The 27,661-nt window shown below is 38.9% G+C and overlaps 1 protein-coding gene across 1 annotated transcript in view; it reads left to right on the plus strand.

Moving 5' to 3' along the window:
* The first annotated feature begins 250 nt into the window (after positions 1-250).
* The window catches only part of LOC127629271 (collagen alpha-1(I) chain-like), a 45,329-nt gene continuing 17,918 nt past the window's right edge, over positions 251-27,661 (plus strand). The window contains exons 1-34 of the mRNA XM_052106430.1: positions 251-357; positions 9,441-9,479; positions 11,188-11,241; positions 11,351-11,404; positions 12,106-12,213; positions 12,464-12,517; positions 12,626-12,679; positions 12,932-12,976; positions 13,166-13,219; positions 13,553-13,597; positions 13,703-13,756; positions 13,923-13,967; positions 14,916-14,969; positions 15,185-15,229; positions 15,407-15,460; positions 16,007-16,051; positions 16,463-16,516; positions 16,621-16,728; positions 20,840-20,893; positions 21,086-21,139; positions 21,904-21,948; positions 22,064-22,117; positions 22,247-22,291; positions 22,652-22,705; positions 22,996-23,049; positions 23,147-23,200; positions 24,677-24,730; positions 24,833-24,886; positions 24,997-25,041; positions 25,127-25,171; positions 25,391-25,498; positions 27,004-27,057; positions 27,130-27,183; positions 27,425-27,478. Of these exons, the coding sequence (XP_051962390.1) occupies positions 310-357; positions 9,441-9,479; positions 11,188-11,241; positions 11,351-11,404; positions 12,106-12,213; positions 12,464-12,517; positions 12,626-12,679; positions 12,932-12,976; positions 13,166-13,219; positions 13,553-13,597; positions 13,703-13,756; positions 13,923-13,967; positions 14,916-14,969; positions 15,185-15,229; positions 15,407-15,460; positions 16,007-16,051; positions 16,463-16,516; positions 16,621-16,728; positions 20,840-20,893; positions 21,086-21,139; positions 21,904-21,948; positions 22,064-22,117; positions 22,247-22,291; positions 22,652-22,705; positions 22,996-23,049; positions 23,147-23,200; positions 24,677-24,730; positions 24,833-24,886; positions 24,997-25,041; positions 25,127-25,171; positions 25,391-25,498; positions 27,004-27,057; positions 27,130-27,183; positions 27,425-27,478 (1,896 nt within the window). The 5' untranslated portion in view covers positions 251-309. The remainder of the gene's footprint in view (positions 358-9,440; positions 9,480-11,187; positions 11,242-11,350; positions 11,405-12,105; positions 12,214-12,463; positions 12,518-12,625; positions 12,680-12,931; positions 12,977-13,165; positions 13,220-13,552; positions 13,598-13,702; positions 13,757-13,922; positions 13,968-14,915; positions 14,970-15,184; positions 15,230-15,406; positions 15,461-16,006; positions 16,052-16,462; positions 16,517-16,620; positions 16,729-20,839; positions 20,894-21,085; positions 21,140-21,903; positions 21,949-22,063; positions 22,118-22,246; positions 22,292-22,651; positions 22,706-22,995; positions 23,050-23,146; positions 23,201-24,676; positions 24,731-24,832; positions 24,887-24,996; positions 25,042-25,126; positions 25,172-25,390; positions 25,499-27,003; positions 27,058-27,129; positions 27,184-27,424; positions 27,479-27,661) is intronic.

Below are 27,661 nucleotides of genomic sequence, written 5' to 3' on the forward strand. Positions count from 1 at the left end.
AAGTGTTTCTCAATGAATGATCTGGCTGTTGTTGTTTGCACAGGGGTGCACAGGTAAAATGGGCTACATTGGATACAAAGGGCATAAGGTAAGACAAAACACTTGAATTTGCAATTCTTTAAAAACAACAGTTCTATATTATCAACCTGATACACAGTATCTCAATGCAGTGTATATGCAACATAAACTTGTTCTGTGAAGATGAAGGCATTGACTGTGATTTATATCTCTAAACAGGGTTCTCAAGGAGTCAGAGGGGCAGATGGCCAAAGAGGCATAAAAGGACCCCCAGGACCACCAGGACTCCCAATGCTTTACCTTTGGAGGAATACGGAAGAGGACTGGGCTGCATTCAGGGTATGCCTTCACACGCCATATTCTGTAGAATTGTCCTATTTAATATGAGTTTTCATCAAGTTTTGCTTCTGGACCCAGAATTAACCTTGGACTTCAAGTGGGGACCCAACATAGTACCAAAATTGTTTCTCATAAAAAAATGAAAAAAATGAAAAATCAAACACTGAAATGTATCCATATTATCATTACCTGCATATTTACATTTGGCAGACGCTTTTATCCAAAGCGACTTACAGTGCACTTATTACAGGGACAATCCCCCCAGAGCAACCTGGAGTTAAGTGCCTTGCTCAAGGGCCCAACAGTGGCGTCTTGGTGGTGCTGGGGCTTGAACCCCCGACCTTCTGGTCAGTAACCCTGAGCCTCAACCACTGAGCCACCACTGCCCAATAATATGCAAAACACTTAACATGACATATAGTAGACTATGCATGATTATATGAATTTGGTAACTGTAAAGCAGTTCAGTGGAAAGGAGGAGGCGAGAACCGGCCTGGCGATATAAACAATAGTTAACTTAAACAAAAGACAAACACACACACATGACGGACATGTCCGTAAACGATCTCTCTCTCGTCGCACCACCATCCGCAATCGGCCTTTATCCCTCTCGGAGGCTTAATTAGCCTGATAAGGGACCGGGTGTGTATAATCACGACCCGGTCCCGTCCTCCACCCTGTCACATTCCTCTCTCGTTCTCTCAGGCAGGGGAGCCCCCGGCATGACGTACAACCCTCCCCCCCTCTTTCCCTGGGGGAGGGCGTGCCCTAAGCCCCATCTGCCGGCAGGTCATCCCCGTCTACCTGGATGAGGGAGGGGACAAGGGGAGGGAAACGTTCTCGGGGAACAGAAGGGGTCTCCCCCACCCCTGGCAACGGTTCTCCTGCTCCAGGCGGTCGGCAGCTAGCCCCTTCTCCCCTTGCGGTCGGCGGCCGTTCCTCTGTTTCCAGGCGGCCGGGCTGCTCCGTTGTTGTGGATGGTAGAGGCGAGAACTCTACTATGGCGTATCCCTCCTCCTTCACTGACTTCGGAACAGTGTAAAGCAGTTCAATGGAAAGGAGGAGGCGAGAACCGTCCTGGCGATATAAATAATATTTTATTGATTAACTTCATTAAAGACAAACACACACACACACATGATGGACATGTCTGTAAATTATCTTTCTCTCATCGTACCACCGTCCCCAATCGGCCTTTATCCCTCTCGGAGGCTTAATTAGCCTGATAAGGGACCGGGTGTGTATAATCACGACCCGGCCCGACCTCCGCCCTGTCACAGTAACACTTTACAATAAGGTTCAAATAGTTAGCTTGAACAATAAACAGCACTTTTACAGCTTTTAAAGGAATATTCCTAGTTCAATACAAGTTAAGCTCAATCAACAACATTTGTGATTGTTTTGATGTTGATTACAACTAAAAATAATTTTGACTTGTTCTTCCTTCTCTTTAAAAAAAGTTATAGTGAGGCAGTCACAATGGAAGTGAATGGGACCAATTTTTGGAGGCTTAAATGCAGAAATGAGAAGCTTATAATTTTATAAAATCACTTGCATTAATGCTTCTGTTAAAACACATGTATTATTTGAGCTGTAATGTTGTTTAAATCTTAATTTTTATAGTCATTTTATGGTTTTAGTGTGTGTGTATATATATATATATAATTTCTTTTTTTTATTTTTTTTTTGGTAATCAATATTATGCCACAAATGCTGTTGATTGAGCTTTACTTGTATTGAACCCAGAATGCCCCCCATTTTTGCGTCACAACCCACCAGTTGAGAGCCACTGCTTTATAGTGTTGTGATGGTAGCTAATGCATTAGGTTTTGTAGTCCGACAAGCCATGAAATTGTTAGATCTATGATCTTGAAGGATAAAAATAAATACATTTACCACAGTTGTACACTGTGCAATGAGCCACCACCCTGTTTTGCAAGCTGTACGATGACCTACTGTAGTCATGTCTGTGTCCCTGCCAGGCACTGTGTTCTCTCTATTTGTGAATCTCTATTTCTGTGCATATATTTAAGTGTAATTCTAAGACCACAGGTCTGACCTCCCTGTAGATTCTCATAATCAAAAACTGTTGAGAACATCAGCTTGTGCCTCTTGGCATTATTTAACGGTTATTTGAGGAGCGTGTCCAATAATGTTTTGTCATCATCTGGCAGAATGCTCTGCTGTGATGGATGTGTGTAGTCCTCCAGAGACTAGTCATGTACAGTATGTAGAATCATGGGTGGTAGATAAGGGACTCCTTTAATAGGGACCTTTCTAATAGAGGGGGATTTACAGTGGCCTAAAAAGTGTTTGGACAGTTTTCATAGCCATTTTGTTTCAAGTTAATTTTAAGTGAATGTATGAGATTCCCCTTAAGTTCACACAGGTGCCCTAGCAGAGTAGCCACTGGTGTAGTTCATCACATTAAACAAGTTTAAACATTAAACTTAAAACATGTTCCACAAAGTTTGACAACCAGAAAGTGTTTAATTAATTACTTAATTTTCAAGTGAATGATTGTGAAATATTTTGCTTGACAGGTGCTGCATTTCATTCAAATGTATGCCTTTTGTTTTATATTTATATACATATATTTAAGCAATATCACACTCGTAATCGTGCAATATGGCCCTACATCAGCACTGCTGTGATTCGGCCACAGGCACGTGGCCGCAGGCTCATGCTCGTGCCTCTTGCTTGTGTGATATTGCTTAAATATACAGTGGGTATGGAAAGTATTCAGACCCCCTTAAATGTTTCACTTTTTTGTTATATTGCAGCCATTTGCTAAAATCATTTAAGTTCATTTTTTTTCCTCATTATTGTACACACAGCTCCCCATATTGACAGAAAATCACAGAATTGTTGACATTTTTGCACATTTATTAAAAAAGAAAAACTGAAATATCACATGGTCCTAAGTATTCAGACCCTTTGTTCAGTATTTAGTAGAAGCACCCTTTTGATCTAATACAGCCATTAGTCTTTTTGGGAAAGATGCAACAAGTTTTTCACATCTGGATTTGGGTATCCTCTGCCATTCCTCCTTGCAGATCCTCTCCAGTTCTGTCAGGTTGGATGGTAAACGTTGGTGGACAGCCATTTTCAGGTCTCTCCAGAGATGCTCAATTGGGTTTAAGTCAGGGCTCTGGCTGGGCCATTCAAGAACAGTCACGGAGTTGTTGTGAAGCCACTCCTTCGTTATTTTAGCAGTGTGCTTAGGGTCATTGTCTTGTTGGAAGGTGAACGTTCGGCCCAGTCTGAGGTCCAGAGCACTCTGGAGAAGGTTTTCGTCCAGGATATCCCTGTACTTGGCTGCATTCATCTTTCCCTCAATTGCAACCAGTCGTCCTGTCCCTGCAGCTGAAAAACACCCCCACAGCATGATGCTGCCACCACCATGCTTCACTGTTGAGACTGAATTGGACAGGTGATGAGCAGTGCCTGGTTTTCTCCACACATACCGCTTAGAATTAAGGCCAAAAAGTTCTATCTTGGTCTCATCAGACCAGAGAATCTTATTTATCACCATCTTGGAGTCCTTCAGGTGTTTTTTAGCAAACTCCATGCGGGCTTTCATGTGTCTTGCACTGAGAGGCTTCCATCGGGCCACTCTGCCATAAAGCCCCGACTGGTGGATGGCTGCAGTGACGGTTGACTTACTACAACTTTCTCCCATCTCCCGACTGCATCTCTGGAGCTCAGCCACAGTGATCTTTGGGTTCTTCTTTACCGCTCTCACCAAGGCTCTTCTCCCCCGATAGCTCAGTTTGGCCGGACAGCCAGCTCTAGGAAGGGTTCTGGTCGTCTCAAACGTCTTCCATTTAAGGATTATGGAGGCCACTGTGCTCTTATGAACCTTAAGGGCAGCAGAAATTTGTAACCTTGGCCAGATCTGTGCCTTGCCACAATTCTGTCTCTGAGCTCTTCAGGCAGTTCCTTTGACCTCATGATTCTCATTTGCTCTGACATGCACTGTGAGCTGTAAGGTCTTATATAGACAGGTGTGTGGCTTTCCTAATCAAGTCCAATCTGTATAATCAAACACAGCTGGACTCAATTGAAGGTGTAGAACCATCTCAAGGATGATCAGAAGAAATGGACAGCACCTGAGTTAAATATATGAGTGTCACAGCAAAGGGTCTGAATACTTAGGACCATGTGATATTTCAGTTTTTCTTTTTTAATAAATTTGCAAAAATGTCAACAATTCTGTGTTTTTCTGTCAATATGGGGTGCTGTGTGTACAATAATGAGGAAAAAAAATGAACTTAAATGATTTTAGCAAATGGCTGCAATATAACAAAGAGTGAAAAATTTAAGGGGGTCTGAATACTTTCCATACCCACTGTATGTATGTATGTATGTATGTATGTAGATAGATAGATACTGTATATATGCACTGCAGCCAAAAGTTTGGTATAATGAACAGATTTAGCTCTTTCCGATGGAAATTCAACAAAGCGGCATTCAACCGATCACAAAGTATAGACATGACATTACTTATGTAAAAAACAGGACCATCACTACTTGAAAAAGTTTTTTTTTTGATCAAATCTAGACAGGCCCCATTTCCAGCAGCCATCACTCTAACACCTTATCCTTGAGTAATCATGCTAAATTGCTAATTTGGTACTAGAAAATCACTTGCCATTATATCAAACACTGCTGAAAGCTATTTGGATCGTTAAATGAAGCTTAACATTGTCTTTGTTTTGCCACTGTATGCAATAGACTGGCATGTCTTAAGGTCAATATTAGGTCAAAAATGGCAAAAATATTTTTACAGCTTTCTCTAGAAACTTATCAGTCAATAATTGTTTTGAGGAATGAAGGCTATCCAATGCTTCAAATTGCCAAAAAACTGAGAATTTCATACAAAGGTGTACAAAGACAAAGGACAACTTGCTTTAACAAGAACTGAAAGAGATGTGGAAGGCCAGATGTACAACTAAACAAGAGGATAAGTACAGCAGAGTCTCTAGTTTGAGAAATAGATGCCTCACATGTCTTCAGCTGACAGCTTAATTGAATTCTACCTGCTCAACACCAGTTTCATGTACAACATTAAAGAGAAGACTCAGGGGTGCAGGCCTTATGGGAAGAATTGCAAAGAAAAAGCCACTTTTGAAACAAAAAGAAAAGGATAGATTGGGCAAAGAAACAGACATTGGACAACAGATAAGTGGACAACAGATCCAACAGACAACAGATAAAAATCACATGGACATAAGTATTCACACACTTTGCTCAATACTTTGTTGAAGCACCTTTGGCAACAGCCTCAAGTATTTTTGTATATTATGCTACAAACTTTGCACACCTATTTTTGGGCAGTTTCTCACATTCTTCTTTGCAGGACCTCTCAAGCTCCATCAGGTTGGATGAGGAGCGTCGGTGCACAGCCATTTTCAGATCTCTCCAGAGATGTTAAATCAGGTTCAAGTATGGGCTCTGGCTGGGCCACTCAAGGACATTCACAGAGTTGTCCCATAGCCACTCCTTTGTTATCTTGGCTGTGTGCTTATGGTCGTTGTCCTGTTGGAAGATGAACCTTTGCCCCAGTCTGAGGTCCAGAGCTCTCTGGAGCAGGTTTTCATCAAGGATGTTTCTGTACATTGCTGCATTCATCTTTCCCTCAATCCTGACTAGTCTCCCAGATCCTGCCGCTGAAAAACATCCCCACAGCATGATGCTTCTACCACCATGCTTCACTGTAGGGATGGTATTGGCAAGGTGATGTGCGGTGCCTGGTTTCCTCCAGACATGACACTTGCCATTCAGGCCAAAAAGTTCAATCTTTGTTTCATCAGACCAGATAATTTTGTTTCTCATGGTCTGAGAGTCCTTCAGGTGCCTTTTGGCAAACTTCAGGTGGGCTGTCATGTGCCTTTCACCAATGAGTGGCTTCCGTCTGGCCACTCTACCATACAGGCCTGATTAATGGAGTGCTGCAGAGATGGTTGTTCTTCTGGAAGGAGCTCTGTCAGAGTGACCATCAGGTTCTTGGTCACCTCCCTGACTAAGGCCCTTCTCCCCCGATCACTCAGTTTGGCCGGGCGGCCAACTCTAGGAAGAGTCCTAGTGGTTCCAAACTTCTTCCATTTACGGATGATGGAGGCAACTGTGCTCATTGTGACCCTCAATGCTGCAGAAATGTTTCTGTAACCTTCCCCAGATCTGTGCCTCGATACAATCCTGTCTCGGAGGTCTACAGACAATTTCTTGGACTTCATGGCTTGGTTTGTGCTCTGACATGCACTGTTGTTAACTGTGGGACCTTATATAGACAGGTGTGTGCCTTTCCAAATCATGTTCAATCAACTGAATTTACCACAGGTGGACTCCAATCAAGTTGTGGAAAGATCTCAAGGATGATCAGTGGAAACAGTATGCACCTGAGCTCAATTTTGAGTGTCATGGCAAAGGCTGTGAATACTTATGTACATGTGATTTTTTTCGTTTTTTATTTTTAATAAATTTGCAAAGATTTCAAACAAAATCATATTGTCATTATGGGGTATTGTTTGTAGAATTTTGAGGAAAATAATTAATTTAATCCATTTTTGGAATAAGGCTGTAACATAACAAAATGTGGAAAAAGTGAAGCACTGTATATGCACTGTATATTGAGTATATGTATCTTCCCTGAGGTCCACTGATAATGTAAGTAAAGTTTTTTTAGAACCAAAACATAATTTTGTAATATACAGTCTGATTATTTTTCCACCCTGTCTCTGGCCCTCTGTCTGAAACACAGGGTTTTGGCCTCAGCATCTCCTTTAAACTTCAATGTAATGTTTTGATTGGCTAACATTGTGCAGCACCTCGAATTGAAACTCAATTGGAAGAGAATGAACCAGGTCCACAACATTATAAAACAAAATTTCACATTACATCTGAATATATCAAAATGTTCACGTAAGCATTGCAGCACCATCAAACAGTCATGCCATTTGAAACATTCATGAATGAAAGGGGTTACTTGCAGTTTTGCTGTTGGGTCCAATAATGTTTTGAACTGTCCCATCCTTCAAGAACAGTTCCTTTTGAAAAGCTTGAATCATATTATGACTGGTTCACAAGCAATCAATACCTACATGAGCTGAAAACATGATACAGTATCACCCTGCACATCACCAGAAATACATCAATACAGCCTAAGACGTCCATAATGTGCATGTTTACTTAAACCAATAATTAAATATAGCGTAGCTGGGCACAATAACTTATCCAGGATGCGTTTGTGCTCTAAACAGCAAGAACAGCTCAGCTGAATGAAACCTAATGGGTACTCCTTTTCAGAGATGTAATTTGACACCGCATCTTTTAAAAGTGCTACGAGATATATGAAAAAGGTAAAAGATGTATGTCCAGTGCATGTTTATATACAAAAAAAATAAAAATACTCCAGATGGGTGCCCTTTGGTGTTCAAGAATAGTTAGTAGGCCTGATCTGGCCTGTCTGACTTTCTGTTTTGGCAGACCAGTCAGAGATATATATATATTTTTTATCGCATCGGAGCGGTAGTTCATCAACTGCATTATGCAGCTGCGATGAGATATCAGCTTGAGCATCTTCACTTGGTCTTTTCTTTGAGATCGGCGATTTACTTGGGGTGATGCAGGATACTCAACTTCAGCTAAATTAAACATATCTTCCTCATTCGCACAGGAGACTACTTAATCATGGCCACTGCTGGCTAGCGAAGCACGTGCTATCACTAGCCTGCTTAGCAGCCACCAAAGGGTAATTCGAATAGCCACATTTACGCCCCATGGCGACGCAGTACAAAGGGTCACTTTAAGTCAAAGATGTTACAAGATAGCAAACACAGTGTACAGATAACTAAAAGTCATTTTTGCACTATCTAAGTACAGTTGGTGCGAGAGCTCAAACAAACACGTCTGATCAGGCAGCCATCTTGGACCCCCCCTCCCCCCACCCCCCATGGTAAAAAATTTTGTCAAACACAGTTACATACGACGTTAAAGTACCATGAGTGTGTTTCGAGAGCATCCGGCTGGTGCAGTCGCTGCAGTTGCTCAAGAGGATCTGCAGAAGCGCTGATGAACACAGAGCTCATTCATGATTGGCCAGACAGGCAGATGTCTCGGGATTCACGTTCATGCACTGTTGCTGATAAAGTGGATATAATTAAATGCTGTCGCTTTAAAATGAAAATAAATATGATGTTATTTAATTTTGAACCATTTTTTGTTTGGCCAATGGAAGACAAGGGTATTGTTTGAAAACTGGCATTATTTTTGCTATTTAGTTTGGTGACCTAGTGGCACAGAAATAACAATCCTCACCTGTAAGGTTTCCTCTGGTCACCTCTTGACTTTGCACTGTGATCTATTTCAAAGCTAGTTTGTATTATTTGTCCTTTGTGCATATGGAACCTGTTAAGATGGGAATGGTTGAATGGGATCTCAAAGGACTGTAATTAGGTACAATTTTTTCATTGAGGTACTTTAAACTGAAGCCTTAGCACTGCTACATGCAATCCTTGTTTGTTCTGATGCTCTGCTGTGAATTCTGTATAATAGTTACAGTGTTGTTAGGAGGTTTTGACAGATGTTCTCTCTCACCCCCTTTGGTTCAATGGGACTTGCAAAAGGCAACTGTATGGGGAGGTCCGATTCCTCTTAAACTCGCCTTCACTGGATCACCGGAACCCCTGCCCTGGAGCATGTGCCAAGACAAATATTGTATAAGGTAGAGGCAGTCTGGGTGATTCAATAAAAAGGCAACACAGAGTGTGTGTCTCTGTGTGGGTTTGAGGACTGGGCTTTTCCAGCCCACACAGCAGAGACGGCTTACACTGTCCCTTAGTCCTTAACCTCTATTTGAGCAGGAGAGCTGCCTCTCAACACTCCCTTGTTTGTGTTTCTCTTTGAGATGGACTGAAACACGCAGACAGTAAGTGTTAAAAGAGCTTAGATTGAGGATCTGTTGAGCATATTTCATCCCCATTAATGCTGGTCAGGCATTTCTCTCAAGTTGATATCATGAACTCATTCTACGTGATTCAAATAATGTCATGTAAGGCTCTCTTTATCTGTTTGTTTTGTAGAGAACATCTTATTATCAGCTGCTGGCAGCTGGATGGCCTGTAAGTATTCACGCTTGGATTTAACTGAGATGCATCAATAGAATATTAAAAGTGCACTCAGTAAAATGGTTGTACCCCTAAGAAATTAATATTACTTTTGAAAACCATGTTAAAAATGATGTACACTCACTTGAGTTGAAGAATCCTCAGTGGCATGGATGACTATTGACTACTGCTGTTGCATGATGCTGCATCCACGGCACTAAGTGTCAGTAAAAGTCCAAGACAACTGCCACACAGGCAACAACAAAAGCGCAACATACAGTACATAAATAAATTACTGAGTGCACCTTTAACCTTCCTATATGTTTGGTCATTTTTAACTGAAATCCATTTTTCCGATGTAATAAAAATAGTTTCCTTCATCTCATCTGAGCATTAAAAGACTTGGTGACCTTTCCTCCACCAGCCATCTGAACACTCACACACATTTTATTCGATAAGTCTAAGTGGTAAAAAAAAAAGACACCTTTACTGTTCACTGTCAAAATTGTCTGACCATAGGAAATAAAATATATAAATCAGCCACAATGCAAAACAAACACACACAGAAGGAATGAGACTATAAAACATGCAGACTGCAAAACCTAACACACACACACACACACACACACACACACACACACACACACACACACACACACACACACACACACACACACACACATGTTGTGTTTCCATGTTTTATGGGGACTTTCCATAGACATAATGGTTTTTATACTGTACAAACTTTATATTCTATCCCCTAAACCTAACCCTACCCCTAAACCAAACCCTCACAGAAAACTTTCTGCATTTTTACATTTTCAAAAAATATAATTTAGTATGATTTATAAGATGTTTTCCTCATGGGGACCAAAAAAATGTCCCCACAAGGTCAAAAATTTCGGGTTTTACTATCCTTATGGGGACATTTGGTCCCCACAAAGTGATAAATACACGCTCACACACACACACACACACACACACACACACACACACACACACACACATACCAATGAACTGGTGACACTATAACAATAATTTTTTTCTTATTATGTCAAATAAAAATTATAAATCAGCCACAATGCAGAACACTCACACATAAATGAGGGTGGTAAGACCATAACATGCACACAATGCAGCACACGGACCCACACGCACACACAGAGAACAAAGTCTGAGACTTCCTTTTCTTTACATTATTATTTATTTACTTTGAGTGATTACATTTTGATGGTTAAAATATTGTGAACATAATTATCCTTTTATGTTTTCTCTTTGTAACACCAGGTCAGGCTTGACTGTAAGCATAATGTGACATTATGGCAAAAAACAGGCACATCAAAACAATAATAAAAAAACAAAACAAAAAAAAAAACACTTTGAAAAATAATATTTGAATAATGTATTGGTGGTTGCATAAACACTGCAGCCATCTTTTGGCTATTATTGACATACTGTAACATGATTTTCAAGTTGTGTTCATTTTCTTTTTTCACCAAATGGCAGCATTCTGCACCCAATACATGACACATTCTCATAATTTCCTAATTTTTTAAATCATAGAAGTGTAGGTTTTTAGTCAAGTTATGGTACATAAAAGTAACACCTGTACTGTTTCAAAAATGACCATGAGCAGTAAAGTAAGAGTCCCTTCTTTAACAGAATAGGAGGGTTAAGTAAAATGTTCTCTCTTATTAAACAATTTCCTTCTGATGTTCCATAGAGAGAAATAGGCCTCCCTGGACCAATGGGTGAGTTGGGGAGACCTGGGCTACCTGTGAGTACAAACAGATCAAACACAGAATACCATCAATACAGACTGATGTGTTATGTATATATCATCACATTCCTGTGTTAATAGTGTTAAAAATGTGCAATTTCTGAAGGGGTTACCCGGAGATCCAGGTCAGACAGGACCACCAGGTCACAGAGGCGATATGGTAAGTTCAAAATGGTATCTTAATATATTTTGATTTTTAACTTCTCTGTTTGTACATATATTCAGAATAGCAAATGTGAGAAATTACATGTTATTCCAACACAGATTATTGAATTTAAACATGAAACGCTGTTTGAAACCCATTTTGATTCCATAATCTGACATATTCCTAAATAAATTAGAATATTAAGTGAGAAAACATTTAGAATTTAAAAGAATTTAAAATCAAAACTTAATTTTATCCATCGGGACAATGGCATTGCCAGGACTATGCCCACCCTAGCTTACCCATGGACACACCCCTGCCTCAGGAATTGATTGGATCGTTGATTGGATTGTGATAAGTGGCCGTTAAATACCAGAATGGAGCCAGATTGTTGGGGATGAGGAGCTGAAAAAGTTCATTTTGTGATGGCAGCCCAAAAGTACAATTATTTCTAATGTAGACCAAGTTATTGCATTATGCTGAAAGATTCAGAATGTATAATTTTTTTTTATTTGGAATAAAATGCACTAACAAATTGTGCACAATCATACCAAGAATGTGCATATACTAAGTAGGGTCAGTTTTGATTTCAAGTTAACTTAAAACATCCCATTGATTGATATGTTTTGAAAGTTGCAATGCTCAGATCACTTCAGTGGCCTTATGCAAATCACCTACTGTTTATGAATACGTTATAACCAAGCACTTTATAATAGGGTGGCATGGGACCAAAGGGAGTCAGAGGCCGGGCAGGTACTCAAGGAAGTGATGGAGAGAACGGGCTTGATGGGGTGACAGGACCTCTAGGGGTACCTGGGCTGCAGGTGATGCTGAGCTTTACTGATGGCATGTAATAGCTTCAATAGCTTTTGTAGTAAAAGTTAAAAAGAATGGTTCAACCTAAAAAATTTAATATTTCTGTCATCATTCACTCACCCTTGTATTGTTACACCCTCACACCTATTATGTCTCTCAGATAGTTTAATGTGAAGCAGTGAAATCATGCTGTGTGACAGACATATGCACTTAAATTGCTGAACCCATGTACTTGTGTGTTGCTGGTTGTGGCTCAAGGGTCCTCCTGGCTACAAAGGTGAGACAGCGCCCTCTGGAGAAAAAGGAGATGAGGTACAACTTGAAAATACATAATATTCCATATACACGTGCCAGCAACTGTCATGCAATAATTTCACCCTGCATAAGTGCATAAAGCTGTCTTTCTCTTTCCACGAGCAGGGTTTTCCTGGTGCACCTGGCCCCCGTGGAGATAGAGGACATGCTGGCCAAAAAGTAAGGGAGGTCTCCACCTTAAATATTTATAGTGTATTTTATTGTCTGTATATTTACAGCAATTTAACACATATACTGCCCCCAAGTGGCTCAGGAGGGAACACTAGCATATCTACACTCAACACAGAAATAAATGCACAGATTTTAAGTTAAAGTATATTTAGTAATGTTACACATCATATGTAGACCTATTTTGTCAAACTAGTGATTGTTACTGTTATTTTGAGTGTTGAAATTTCTGAATATTTATAGGGCTCAAAAGGAGAGATGGGATTCACCGGCTCTGCGGGTCCTTCAGTAAGTAATTCATATACTTACAGTACACAATATTTGGCTTTTTGTTCCACGAAAGAATTTATACATTTAAAGCATTAAAATTTATTTATATAAACAACAAAGTTGTTATTATTCATGATATTCTTTTGTTTATATATATATATATATATATATATATATATATATATATATATATATATATATATATAGGGACCTGTTGGTTTACAAGGTGTTGTAGGGATTCCTGGCCCACCTGGCTCTAAGGTGAGTTAATATAATATTTATTTTGTTATTAATAATCATGAATAATTATGCTTCAAATAATAATGACCAGCAGAGCTGATCACCGGCATATATTGTGTTTCGGTTGCTGATTTCCCCACTAGGCTTAACCAGCCAGACTTCCAGCTTCAGCATGTTGGTTGAACATGTTGGTATTTTTTTTGTTGGTGAACAGCTAGTCTATGCTGGTTAACCAACTAGACCAGAATAAACCAGCCTGGCCCAGCATGGAAATTTGTGCTGGTCTAAACTGGTCTTCATTATGTATTTGATTTACATTCATCTTGATGTTGAAAAGTATTTTTATTTTCTCAGGGGTATCTAGGACATAATGGAAAACTTGGTCCTCCAGGGCCAGTGGTGAGGATAAATAATCAGTTGAACCTTGTGCTACTTACTGTATATAGAACAAATTACGAATGCTAGATAATGACACTGAGTTAATTTAAATGTGCGTGTTGCCAGGGAGCGCCTGGTGCTACAGGATTGGTTGGTCCACAAGGGGTTAACGGCTCAGAAGTGAGTGATTTTAATGATCTTTCCTAAAGATACCTTCCTTGCACAAATCATAAAAATAAAATCAATGTTGACGGTCTACACTACTGACCAGGAGAAAATCACATTTTACTGAGTGTAGATGTGAATTGACTGAATATCGTAGACCTAAACACTTTTACTGTTACAGGGGGATAATGGACCTTCTGGCCCTGTTGGCCGGAAAGGCCCTCAGGTATACTTACCATCAGGGTTGGGAGGGTTACTTTTAAAATGTATTCCACTACAGATTACAGAATACCTGCTGAAAATGTAGTTTGCAACATATTCCGTTAGATTACTCCAGGTCAGTAACGTAATATAAATTCTTTGGATTACTACTTCAGCACTGGCAGATTCATTTACTTGTTTTGACTATAAATAAGTTAATAACATGTAAAAAAAAATCTGCCAGTATAACAAGACAATAATTCTCTGAAAAATAAAAGCCTAAATATCTTATGCAGTATTGCTTCTAAAACGAGATAAAGCAAATTGATCTTGTTTTGAGGATTTTCAGATATATTTACAGGAAAAAAATAAAAAAATTATCATCAAGAATAAGATTTTTGCAGTACATAATTGCCCTAATATCAAATGTTTTACTAGAGAGAAATGAAAATATGATCTAACCTGAATTTCCTTGATAGAAAAAAATATAATCATGCCTGGTAACATGTGCATGTAAAAGAGCTAGAAATAGCATTTTAGCTTAGCATAAAGCAAAATGTTCACATGACAATTTACACAAGGTTAACTATTTCTGCTTCTCCACACTTGCATCAAAACCCCAGAGAGGGTTCACAATGACATCATCTTCTGATCTCATCATTTATATGGAAAAATGTTTTAAAACTGATTAGACTAAATACTACATCAAATAAATAACAATAAAATGCAAAGTAATCCCTTCAGCAATCAAAATTTGCTTTGAATGTAGCTGTATTCTGATGTCCAACTATTTAAATTGTAACTGTAGTGGAATATAGTTACAAATATTTTGTATTTCAAATATGTAATCCTGTTACATGTATACTGTTAGCTTCCAACCATGCTTGCTATTATATCATTACTTCATGATGCATTTTCATACAGAATGCTCAGAGGCTGAAATAAAGTGAAACCTGTCTTGACCTTCTCTTAGGGCCCTAGAGGGTTAGAAGGAGATAGAGGCCAACCTGGTCACCCAGGCTCTCAGGTACATTTCATCTGTGGGTTATTCAACATGTATGTCAGTGTAGACTAGCAATTCATGTGTTATGCATTGTATTACCATACTGTATGCTACTTGCAAAATAAAGCAGTTAAGTAGGCATATTTAAGTGGTCCTGATAAAGAAACAAATACTAAATATGGGTCTGTCTACTTAAAATCAATCAAGGATAGTGTTGTTACTGAATGCTCTATCCACAGGGGCTTCCAGGTCAGGATGGTCCACAGGGCCTCAAAGGTGGCATTGTAAGTTTGAAATATCAGTCTGATCTTCATTCTTTCTTTGCACATGTGAAACATATTCCGTGTAACCATGAACTGGAAACCTTTCAAATATGAGCAAATATGATAGGTAGAATAGGGACCCATTAATTAATGTAAGTTTAGGAATTTGATGCTATAGATGTTTTTGTTTGTGCAAAGGGACCAGGGGGTCCAATTGGAAACAGAGGACTACAAGGCATCGAAGGACCCATGGTAAGTAAGCTAGTTAAAAATGCCTATTCAGTCTCTGATAATGCACTACACAGGAAAAATTCAATAACTACTTATTTTGCTTCCATCTGTCACAGGACAGATCATAGTCTAAGGTCACACCTCAATTTGTACAAAATGTGCAGTTATTGTATCTTGCCTATGCTTGAACAGACCTTCAACCATTAGTTTTATGTCATATTTTTTCCCACAGATGCCCACAATGTAGCTGTATTATAAGCCTGAATCAAGCTTATTAGCAATGTACATTTGAATTGAAACAGTCCCAGCTGCTATATTGCTCTGGCAGGATAGAAAATAGAAATTGAAAACATGTTTTGAGAATGCCACAATATACCTGTATATCAGAAATGACAAAAGCTTCTTTTTTTTGTTTATTCTGAGGGTACACTGATAATATTAAATGTTCAGATTTGAATGCATGAATGTTTTAAGCTGACAGTGTGTATATAATTAGGCTGGCAGTCTGCAGAAACTTTTGGTATAAAATAATAGTCAATCTATCAGTGATTATTGATCTGTTTATAGGGTATGATTGGGGATCCAGGTCCAAAAGGCTTTCCAGGTGTCACAGTAAGATATTTTATTCAAAACAGCATTTTGCTGTTAATATTTACTTTTAATACTTTTATAACAATGAATGCCATTTTAATTGACCATATTAACTGAGATTCCATGTAATTTTTATACTTTTATATAAAAATCAGTGTCCCACTGATGAACCATTTAAAATGAACTAGTAAAGGCTAAATATAAATGGTTTTTTTAAAAATTAAACATACAAATAAAAGAGAGAGGAAAAAATTATTAAAAGAACAAAATACATTATTAATTTGAAAAAAAAAAATAAAAGAGGCATAATCAGTTGACTTTGAGACTGAATAAATCAATACATTTTAATGGACATATTGTGCATCAACTATCCAAATATACTGTATGTTTATTTACCATGTATTAGCTTACTAATCAGTGTCTCTCATTCAGGGCTATAGGGGCCCGGATGGAGAAAAGGGCTATGCAGGACCCAAGGGGGGAAAAGTAATTATCAGCAAATCAATAAATCCAAATGTTATACAATGTTGGATTAGATTCAACTTTAAACATTTTACTGGAGAAAATCACAACTTACTGGATATTTTTAGGGACCACAAGGAGCACCAGGGATTATTGGTTCGCAGGGTGAGAGGGGCCAATCAGGCCTTCCTGGCTTACCTGGTGTCAAAGGTCAGGCAGGTTCTCCAGGTATCCAGGTATGCTACATAACTTTCTCAGTAGGATTGCATAGAGACATGCCTTGCCTCAAGTGATTTTTTATTTTTTTTTAACCTTTATTTTTTTTTAACCTTTATTTAACTCCCATTTTTCAAGGGAGTCCTGGCCAAGAGGCAGCAAAAACACAATCAATTACATTTATAAAGGTTATACAACACAAATAATTAAAAACATTTACAATTTAAACAGGTCATTTCAGGTTCTCTCAATCTGGACTTAAAAGCATTTAAGGAAATGAGTTCCAAAAAGTTCCATGCAGAAGGAGCGGAGTAGACAAAAGCCCTTTTCCCCAGTTCTGTTTGGGCAAATGGAACAAAGAGCAGCAAGTGATCATTTGATCGCAATGAATAAGAACCAACACTTCTCCATGTGATTAAACTACTGATGTAGGATGGCAACAGACCAAGCATGGCCTTATAGATAAAAATATGCCAATGCCCTGATCTCCTGTTGGACAACGATGGCCATCCCACTCTGGAATATAATTCACAATGATGGGTCATATTTTTACAATTCGTAATAAATCTCAGAGATGCATGATAAACAGTGTCAATCTTATGCAGACATTGTGCTGAAGCGGTCCTATACACCAGGTCACCATAATCTAAGACAGATAAAAATGTTGCAGTGACTAGCTGCTTTTTTGCTTTAAAAGAAAAACAAAATTTATTTAGAAAGAAAAAAAGACAGTTTAAGTTTGAGTTTCTTCACAAGGTTGTCTATATGAGGTTTATAAGTGAGAGCATCATCAAGCCAAATGCCAAGGTACTTATAAAAATGAACCACCTCTATGACACTTCCAGTCAAAGTGAACACAGAAGGAGGAACTTTAGAAACCTTCTTAGTATTACTAAACAGCATCAGCTTGGTCTTATCAGCATTGAGAACCAGTTTAAGCTGCATAAGCGTGTGTTGAACCACATCAAAAGCTTTCTGCAAAGACTCAACCGCTTTAGCTGGGGACGATCCAAAACAATAAATAATCGTGTCATCAGCATAGAAATGCATATAAGCATCCGACACATTTTGGCCCAATTCATTTATATACATAATAAACAGGAGAGGACCCAATATTGAGCCTTGTGGCACCCCCTTGTGGACCTTCACTAATGCAGAACATAGACCATCACATTTAACACACTGAGTCCTGTCACTCAGATAATTCATGAACCATGAAACTGCACAATCAGACAATCCCAAACAAAGAAGCCTATGCTTTAAAACAGCATGGTCCACTGTGTCAAAAGCTTTCGACAGATCAAGAAAAAGTGATGCACAAAATTTATTTCTATCAAGGGCGACAAGTATGTCATTAATTACTTTTGTAACAGCAGTGATGGTACTGTGCTTTTTCCTGAAGCCTGATTGCAGTTTAGAGAGAAGTTCATTTGAGTATAAAAACTCTTTTATTTGGTCTGAAACAAGGGATTCTAAAATTTTTGACAAAACACATAAATTAGATATAGGCCGATAGTTAGTTAAAACTGCTGGATCACCTCCTTTAAACAAGGGAGTAACAAAAGCTGACTTCCAAACTGATGGTATTTCATTATTTTGAATTGACAAATTAAAAAGAATTGTAAGGGGCTCAGCAACAAAATCAGCCGCCTTATTCAAAAAATAAGGCTCTATTAAATAAAGACTTGATGACTTTCCAAAATTTCTGTGGATTATTGAGATTTTCACTTGTGACTGATAAATAATATTCTGATTTAGCCTTTTTAATAAGAGAGGTACATTTGTTTCTTAGTTGTCTGAAAATGGACCAGTCAGTAGCAGAATCACCATTTTTAGCTTTAGCCCATGCCACATTTCGCTGATGGATAATGTCTGACAACTCTGGAGAAAACCAAGGGTTTTCCCGTCCCTTCACTCTGTGCTTTGTCCAAGGAGCATGTTTATTTACAATATTCTCAAAATTCTCCTTAAAAAGTGTCCAGGCAAGTTCAACATCAGGCAACAGGCCAAGTTGTCCCCAGTTAATCAAAGATAAATTATGATGATAGGCTTGTTCCTTAAAATATTTCAAATTTCTCTTTCTAATAATTTGCGATTTACATTTGGGTATTTTACTGCCTCTCGAAGTAGCAATAACACAATGATCACTCAGATCATTACAAAAGACACCCATAGATAAAAATTTATGAGGGAAAAATCAAGTCAATTAAAGTAGATTTGTCAGGAGTTTTGAGATTAGGCCTTGTAGGTACATTTACCAACTGGCTAAGACTGATAGAATCACAGAAAGATTTAAATTCATCAGAAACAACATTTAGCCAGTCCCAATTCAAATCCCCGGCCAATAAAATTTCCCTATAGTTTAGTCTGGACAAAAGAAGCTTTAAAGATGATAAAGCCTCCCTGGAGGCCGATGGAGGTCTATAACACCCCACAACAGTTATTGAAAGGGACTTAAATATTTCAACATTTAAGGCCAAAAACTCCATTTGCCTACAGAGAGACTCAGACAAAACAACTGATGCACCAAATCTTGACTTAACATAGATAGCTACGCCACCACCTTTCTTCGGCCTGTCACTGTGAAAAAATTATACCCATGTACTTTTATATCTTCATTTGTAATTGATTTCTTCAACCATGTTTCTGAAATTATCGCTATGTCTGCATCTGTAGATTCAATCCATATTCTAACCATGTCCATTTTGGGTAGTAAACTGCAAACATTTAGATGAACAAATTTAAGTCCAGGCATTGATTTAAATTCAGTAGGGGTTGAAACACATTGCAAACAGGGGCCAGGATTGGGCTGCACATTTCCAGATAGAAGTAGGAGTAGTGTAATAATCAATCTGCACCTCACAGCATATTTTAAGGCCGGCCTATCATATGCTGAAACCAGGTAATGCCTGTCATTAATTGAGAAAGACAAATTATACAAAGCAAAAAAAATTTGCAATTTAGGCAAATCCCAATACAAATCCATCCAGAAATCCAGGTTCTAACAAAAGTGTAATGGTTCCTGGTGCATGTCAATACTGGTTTTTGTGCCACTATAGTAGGTTTCCTGTATGCCCACCATATTATTAAAACAACTCACCCTAGAATCAGTGCCCGGTTTCAAGTTCCAAGTGACCAACAGGGATAAGAAAATTAGAATGAAAAAAGATGCCATCGTCATTAATTTACTAATAGTAAAGATGACTAATAACAGTACCAGTTTATCTTGTAGAGTATGGCCCAGCTTCCAAAATGATGTTTCTGGCTTAGGCTTGTTAACCCAAGCTCCAGAAAAATGAAGCAAGCCAGGCCCGATAGCCTAACTCCATGAGTATGTAGCAGGCTCAGGCTGGTTAGCCTAGGCTCCAGGATGATGGGTGAAACCCAGGCTGGTTTACCCAAGCTCCAGAAAAATGAAGCAAGCCAGGCCCGCTAGCCTAACTCCAGGAGTATGTAGCAGGCTCAGGCTGGTTAGCCTAGGCTCCAAAAGAATGTAACAAGCTCAGGCTGGTTTGTCCAAGCTCCAATGAGGATGTAGCAAGCTCAAGCTGGTTAGCCCAAGCTCCAAGAAGATGTAGCAGGCTCAGGCTGGTTAGCCCAAGCTCCAAGAGGATGTAGCAGGCTCAGGCTGATTAGCCCAAGCTCCAAGAGGATATAGCAGGCTCAAGCTGGTTAGCCCAAGCTCCAGGAAGATGTAGCAGGCTCAGGCAGGTTATCCAAGCTCCAGGAAGATGTAGCAGGCTCAGGCTGGTTATCCAAGCTCCAGGAGAATGTAGCAGGCTCAAGCCCGTTTGCCTAGCTCTGTTTAGCCTGGGCTAATAGGATCAGTAAGATCAGGCTCAGGTTAGCAAAGTTAGCTCAGAGCAAAGGTATAGTGTCATTTTTAAACTCATAGTAGTCCACAATCTTCTTAAAAGCTCAAGATGAAATTTCCATATAAATGACTTTTACAACTTGAAAACTACAACTTAAAAGGAATAAAGTACTATAAAATCCATTTAAATGAAATCAATCCAGAGAGAGACACTGGGCAGACCTTAGACTAGCTGCCATCTTGGATTCGCTGAGAAAAGTTAGCTCACGATGAACTATGAGTATACCCATGAAGGCTCTTTCACTTTTTCCCCACAGGGAGAAAATGGTGAAGTAGGTCCTCAGGGAATGCTTGGAAAAGAGGGTCAGAAGGTGAGTTTATGAATTTCAGGTGGAGCTATCACACCAAAGCATGCTTATAGTGAAGAGCTTACCCTTTTACATTAATCCTTTAATTACATTAATGTTGGCCAAAGGCTGTTTTACTATGTCCTTCTGTACTTTATACATACAAGTCAATAACCTCTCTATCTTTTGATGTTATTTTTCTTTTATGAAACATAGGGCAGTAGGGGTGAAACTGGTTGTAATGGAAGAACAGGCTCCAGAGGATCCAGAGTAAGAATTATTTAATATATATATATATATATATATATATATATATATATATTGTGTGTGTGTGTGTGTATGCATGTATGTCCTAATAAAGTGCCCTGAGATGCTATTCTGCTCACTACAATTCTACAGAGTGGTTATATGAGTTACCATAGCCTTTCTGTCAGCTCAAACCAGTCTGGCCATTCTCTGTTGACCTATCTCTCACTGGATGATCAGCAGTTACAGAAATACTCAAACCAGCCCATCTGGCACCAATAATCATGCCATGGTCGTAATCACTGAGATCACATTTTCCCCCCATTCTGATGGTTGATGTGAACATTAACTGAAGCTTCAGATCCATATTTAACACCGCAACAAATTCCTTGTATGCGTAAAAAACGTACTTGGCAATAAAGCTTTTTCTGATTATGATTCTGATATCTGAATGATTTCATGCATTGCACTGCTGGCACGTAATCACAGACTGACACGATGTTCATTGGGGGGTTTTGTGGGGGCCATGACATCTGTTGCAGGGCTCCCTGTTCTTCTATTCTAATCTTTTCTATTTGCAAAATTAATGTTTGGGAGTCTAACATCTGTATTTCCTATTGACACACTAAATCTGAAGATATAAATGGCCATCTTAAGTCTAATGCTTTTGTGAAGCATCTTATGTGCTTTTAAGACTTTTTTGCACAATACTGTATGTATATGTATGTTAAATATATAATATAGATAAGGAAACTCCTCATCACATTCACTTGTGTTAATATGCTCAGGGTCGAGCAGGCCAACATGGTCCCCCTGGTATACCTGGAATAACGGTAAGGGAATATAATTTGACTTATGATTTGGATCATGTTGTATTGAATAAATTATGTGTACTTGTTTTATATTTTGTTTATTGCCTTATTCATTGTTTGTGTTTATTTGTTGCAGGGTTTTCGAGGTCTAGTTGGTGCAGAGGGACCAGAAGGAAAGCCTGGTACACAGGTTCCCATTTCATGCACTTAATATCAAGTTTTATAGATAAATTACAAATACCATTACAACCAAGAAAAAAGAAAAAAAAAATCTGTGTTAAATTTTTTTCCGTGTTAACATGATGTATGTGTCTTGCAGGGTTTTTCTGGTTCTCTCGGAAGTCCAGGAAATAAAGGACCTGATGTATGTTCTTCATCATCAGCTAAATAAAAACAAAATTAAATTGAGTCATTTGAGAGCAGACTACTACTGTAATAAAAGCTTGTTGTAAAGATCAGTCAATAATGGTCACGTTTCTTTATAAAGAGCTATAACCACCATTCCACTTTGTCATTCAGACATTAGTCCTTAAAAGGAGGGAACATGTTATATAGGCAAAAAAAAGTGAAAACTGGCCTGAAAAAGCTTAAAGACTTCATCGTGGGAGGATTATCTCTGTTTCAGCAAGAAAGCAAGAACTGGAAACGTGTTTAGTGATGTCAGCCATCACTTTATTGAATTGGACATTTCATATATTTTTTCTGTAATCTTTGTCATCTTAAGGGCCTCAGGGGAGTGACTGGAGAATCAGGAAAACAAGGGCCTCCAGGCTTACAGGTGAGCATAACAGCAGAACCAACTGTGGATTGGAAAAGGCTACAAAGTGCTATGAAAAACCTTTATATTTTGTGTTCATTGAAAATGTCCTCTCTTTGTTTTGTTATTACATTGGACCATCTCTGTGCTCCCAAAAGTATATATTTTGTTAGGCATTTTACACAAATGTCTATCCACATTTTAAAACAAAACATATACTTTTACGGTATGTTTTGCCTTTGACTCTATGTTCTCTGTTCAAGTTATGCTGTTCAACATCCATCTCAAGCTATAATTTCTCATCTCATTAGGGCCCACATGGACGAACAGGCCAAGATGGCACCCAAGGTCCTCTTGGTGAGAGGGTAAGCATCTCAAAGTTTCGTGTCTTGCTATTAAACATTAAGTATCTAAGTAATAGGGTGGTCTTTATATGTAGTATCACTGTTTTTTCTTTATCAGGGCTTCACTGGAAAACCAGGCATGGCAGGTCCACAGGGGCCTGTAGGCATGTATGTAAGTGCCATCCTGTCCAATTCCTGCTAACAGTCAACTATCATGACTTTAGCTTACATTGATGTGGCAAGGCTTAACATTTTTTGCCATCTCTTTATGACTCTGGATACCTTTCAACAATTGGTCTGATGTGGGATGAAGAGCCACATTATTCTCCACGACCAATTCATGTTAATAAAGTGCAATGATTTCATATTGAACTAATCACTTACACTCACTGAGCACTTTTTTTTAAGAACACTGTGGTCCTTATAAAGGGCTGATATGCATTCTGATATGCTATTCTGCTCACTACAATTGTACAGAGTGGTTATCTGAGTTAAAGTAGCCTTTCTGTCAGCTTGCACTACTGGCCATTCTCCATTGACCTCTCTTATCAACAAGGTGTTTCCATCCACAGAACTGCCGCTCACTGGATGCTTTTTTTGTTTTTGGTACCATTTTGAGTAAAGTTTAGAGACTGTTGTGTGTGAAAATCCTAGGAGATCAGCAGTTACAGAAATACTCAAACCAGCCCGCCTGGCACCAACAGTCATACCACGGTCGAAATCACTGAGATAAATTTTTTTTTCCCCATTCTGATGATTGATGTGAACATTAAAGGCCCCAATGTAATTCTAGAAAATTCTTCTTCATACTTCGTTCAGGGAAAAAGGAAGTTCTAAACAGATGAGCAAAGGTATACTATTTGTGAACATTCAAACACCCTCCACACCGCTGAGGGTGTCTTTTTGACGTGCATAAAAATAAGATGGCATTTGAGTGAATTTGCACGATTTGATTCCTTTCATAGACTAATAAAAAAATACAAATAACTGCTTGACATCTTCTTGGGAAATGTTTTTATTCGAACAAACCTACAGATGTAGGTACATTTGTACCAGCTCGCTAATACCTTTATCCGCCAGTGCGTTCATGATTAATACTGACTGAACAATGTAAACAAAGTAGTAGGTGGAGCTTCAGGTCACACCTACCGATGACCGAAAAAGGTGTTTAGCAGCCAGATAGAAGTTTTCCTAAAAGTTCACCCATGTGAGCCATAACGAACTGCTGAAATGAACACAAAACACCTTCTTTTTGTCCAGATTTTTTTTTAAATGATGTCATACCCAAAAGTTTTTCGATTTTGTATGAAGTATATCTTAACTAATCATCCTGACCCATATCTTTATGATTTTCTGCATTGCACTGCTGCCACATAATTGGCTGATTAGATAATCACTTGAATTATTATCTTTTATATATGATTATTATTGTACCTAATGATGTTCCTAATAAAGTGCTCCATGACTGTATACTGTTCATGATCCCTGCTCAAAAGACCAGAGACTTTTCCCACAGCATGACTATGCTGATCCACTAGTTAGACCAGCTTCAAACGAGCACTATTCAGCAAAAACAGCCATAACTTGCATGAAAATTCTGGTAATTTCAGCAAAGATTTGATTCTGTATGATGTTTTCTTGCTCTCAGGGTTATCCAGGAGCCATAGGCCTTCGTGGACGACCAGGTCACATAGGAGAGAGGGTTAGAACTTACTCTCAGCTGTAAATATGTTACAGTGCACTTTGAAGATTTATTGGATCATTCTGTTGGATCTGTTTTAATATATGTTGTGTAAATCTGCAGGGTGAACCAGGAATTAGGGGACCTGTGGGGCCACCAGGAGCAAAGGGTCCACCTGTAAATTTACATTTATTTCAGTTGATAAGTATTACCATCTAATGTTCCTAATGTTATAACACTTAAGTACTTTCTAATTTAAGTTTTATTTACACCGTTATCCTCCTTAGGGTTTACCTGGCCTGGCTGGTGAGAGGGGCCCTTCTGGACCACCGGTGAAGTTTCTTCTCCGCTCTATATTTTAAAGCTTTATGATGATTTTTTTTTTGTGATTTTTCCATAATGTTTTCAATTATTTAGGGTCGTCAAGGGGAGTCAGGTCCTGTTGGCTTCCAAGGAGTGTCTGTAAGTAGCCTTCTTCGAAGCATGCATTTTAAATTTTTCTACTCTAAGGTTTGCATGTATTGTATGATAATTATAAATTACCTTATGGTCTGATGTTGATGAATATATCGCTTTTTGTATCATGATCAGAAAAACCATTAGACATAGTATTTGAGGAATAATGTCAAGTGTGCTTTGTTGTACTTTCATGCATGCATATATATATATTTGAAAATTAAGGGACCCCTAGGCCTGCCTGGGACTGAGGGTATGATTGGAAAGCGAGGCCCCCCAGGGAGCCAAGGCTCTCAGGGGCCACAAGGAAAACAAGGTCCAGTTGGATTGCCAGTGAGTGGGTACCCCTCATTTTGAACATTGTACACTTCCTGGCCATAAAAAAAGTAGCCATTTGGATTTAAATAAGCTGATACTAAAGATCTCATGATTGGATCTTTATTGCAGTGATTAATATGCAGAGATTGCTGAAATAACTGGAATTGGATTTAGAACTGTCCAACGAAAGTAAAGACGCTGACTACCACACCTGGAATCTTAAATTCAAATCCAAAGTGACTCCAGTGAGGCTTCCTAAGCCACCAATTGGCCCTGTTGCTATAGTGTGGGTAGAGTCACATTGGGTTAACCACCTCGTGGTCCCTATAATGTGGTTCTAGCTCTCAGTGGGGCACGTGGTGTGTTGTGTGTGAATGCTGCAGAGAATTGTATGAAGCCTTCACACGTGCTAGGTCTCCGCGGTAACGCGCTCAACAAGCCACGTGATAAGACGCACGGATTGACAGTCTCAGACACGGAGGCAACTGAGATTCGTCCTCTGCCACCCGGATTGAGGCAAGTCACTCCACCACCACGAGCACATTGGGAATTGGGCATGCCAAATTGGGGAGAAAAGGGGAGAAAAATCTCTCACACACAAAAAAAGTACTTTCCAATGCATTATTGAAACCTTGAAGTATAATGGTGAACTGTCAGCTTCGCGGAAGATGTGATCGGAAATAATCATGATCAGAGATCACTAAAATGCTTGAAGTCACAAAATTGACAGTAGAAATCACGGCTATGTTTAATACTGAAAGTAAGATAATTTTCACTCACACAATACGACGAGAACTTACAGATTGTGACTAAAAAGCTATGTGGCCACAAGAAAAGCCACTTGTTAGTGAGGCTAATAGGAGCATAAAGATTGGACTGTGGAGCAATGGAAAAACGTTATGTGGTCTGAAGATTATAGATTTACCCTATTACATAGTGATGGGCGCTTCAGAGAAAGAAGGGAATCACATGAAGTGCTGCACCCGTCATGCATAGTGCCCACTGTACAAGCCTCTGGAGGCAGTGTTATGATCTGGGGTTGCTTCAAGTCAGGTAACTACCTGAATGTACTGAATGACCAGATTTTCCCATCAATGGATTTTTTCTTCTCTGACGGCACAGGCATTTTGCAGGACGACAATGCCAAGATTCATTGGGCTCAAATTGTGAAAGAGTGTTTCAAGAAACATTTTCACACATGAATTAGCCACCACAGAGTCCTGATGTTAACCCCATTGAAAGTTTTTGGGATGTGCAGGAGAAGACTTTACAAGATCTCGGCCAAAAATGTATGCAGCTCTGGATGGAAATAAATGTTGTGATATTGCATAAGTTTGTTGAAACAATGCCATGACAAATGCATGCCGTAATCAAAGCTAAAGGAGGTCCAATGAAATATTAGAGTATGCTAATTTTTTTGTGGCCAGGCAGCGTATTTTTAGGATAGCTTTAAAGTAACAATTCTGAGTTTGTATTCGATGTACAGTATTTGTATGTGATCTTATTCTGCAATTATTCAGGGCTCACCGGGAGCAAGTGGAATGGTTGGTCAAACTGAAGAGAAAGGGCAGCAGGTATAGATTTTTTTTAAATGACTTGCACAACACATAGCACTAAGCGTTTGATTCATAATTCTCTATTTTTAGGGAGTTCCAGGACCTCCAGGTGACCCTGGTTCTGTTGGATTAGATGGGCAACAGGTCAGTTCATTATTTGCTATTAGGGCTGGTCGCTTTTGAGTCTGTTAAATCAATTTTCTCTAGTTACTAAAAACAATAGCAGGCATCATACTTTAATGTTATGAGGAGAATGTTTTATATAGGGAAAGTTAGATAGTCTTTAGTGCTGGAGAGTTTTGTTAGTGTGCAGTAACACCACCTTTTAGTCAAATTCAGAGAAAATTTGCATATACTGTTTAAATTGACCTCTGTGTGCATATAGGGTCATCCTGGTCCAGCTGGTTTGGAGGGTCCACCAGGGGCAAAAGGGGAATATGTAAGTTCCTACATTAATGTATACTAAACCAATGCCACATATTGAGGATGGTTTATATCCACAAATTAAAATGATCTCATAATTTAGTCAACCTCATGCCATCCCAGATGTGCATTAATTTCTTTCTTCAGCAGAACACAAATATTTTAGAAGAATTTCTCAGCTCTTTTGGTCCATGCAGTG

The sequence above is a fragment of the Xyrauchen texanus genome, chromosome 3, assembly GCF_025860055.1.
Source record: "Xyrauchen texanus isolate HMW12.3.18 chromosome 3, RBS_HiC_50CHRs, whole genome shotgun sequence".
Taxonomy (NCBI): domain Eukaryota; kingdom Metazoa; phylum Chordata; class Actinopteri; order Cypriniformes; family Catostomidae; genus Xyrauchen; species Xyrauchen texanus.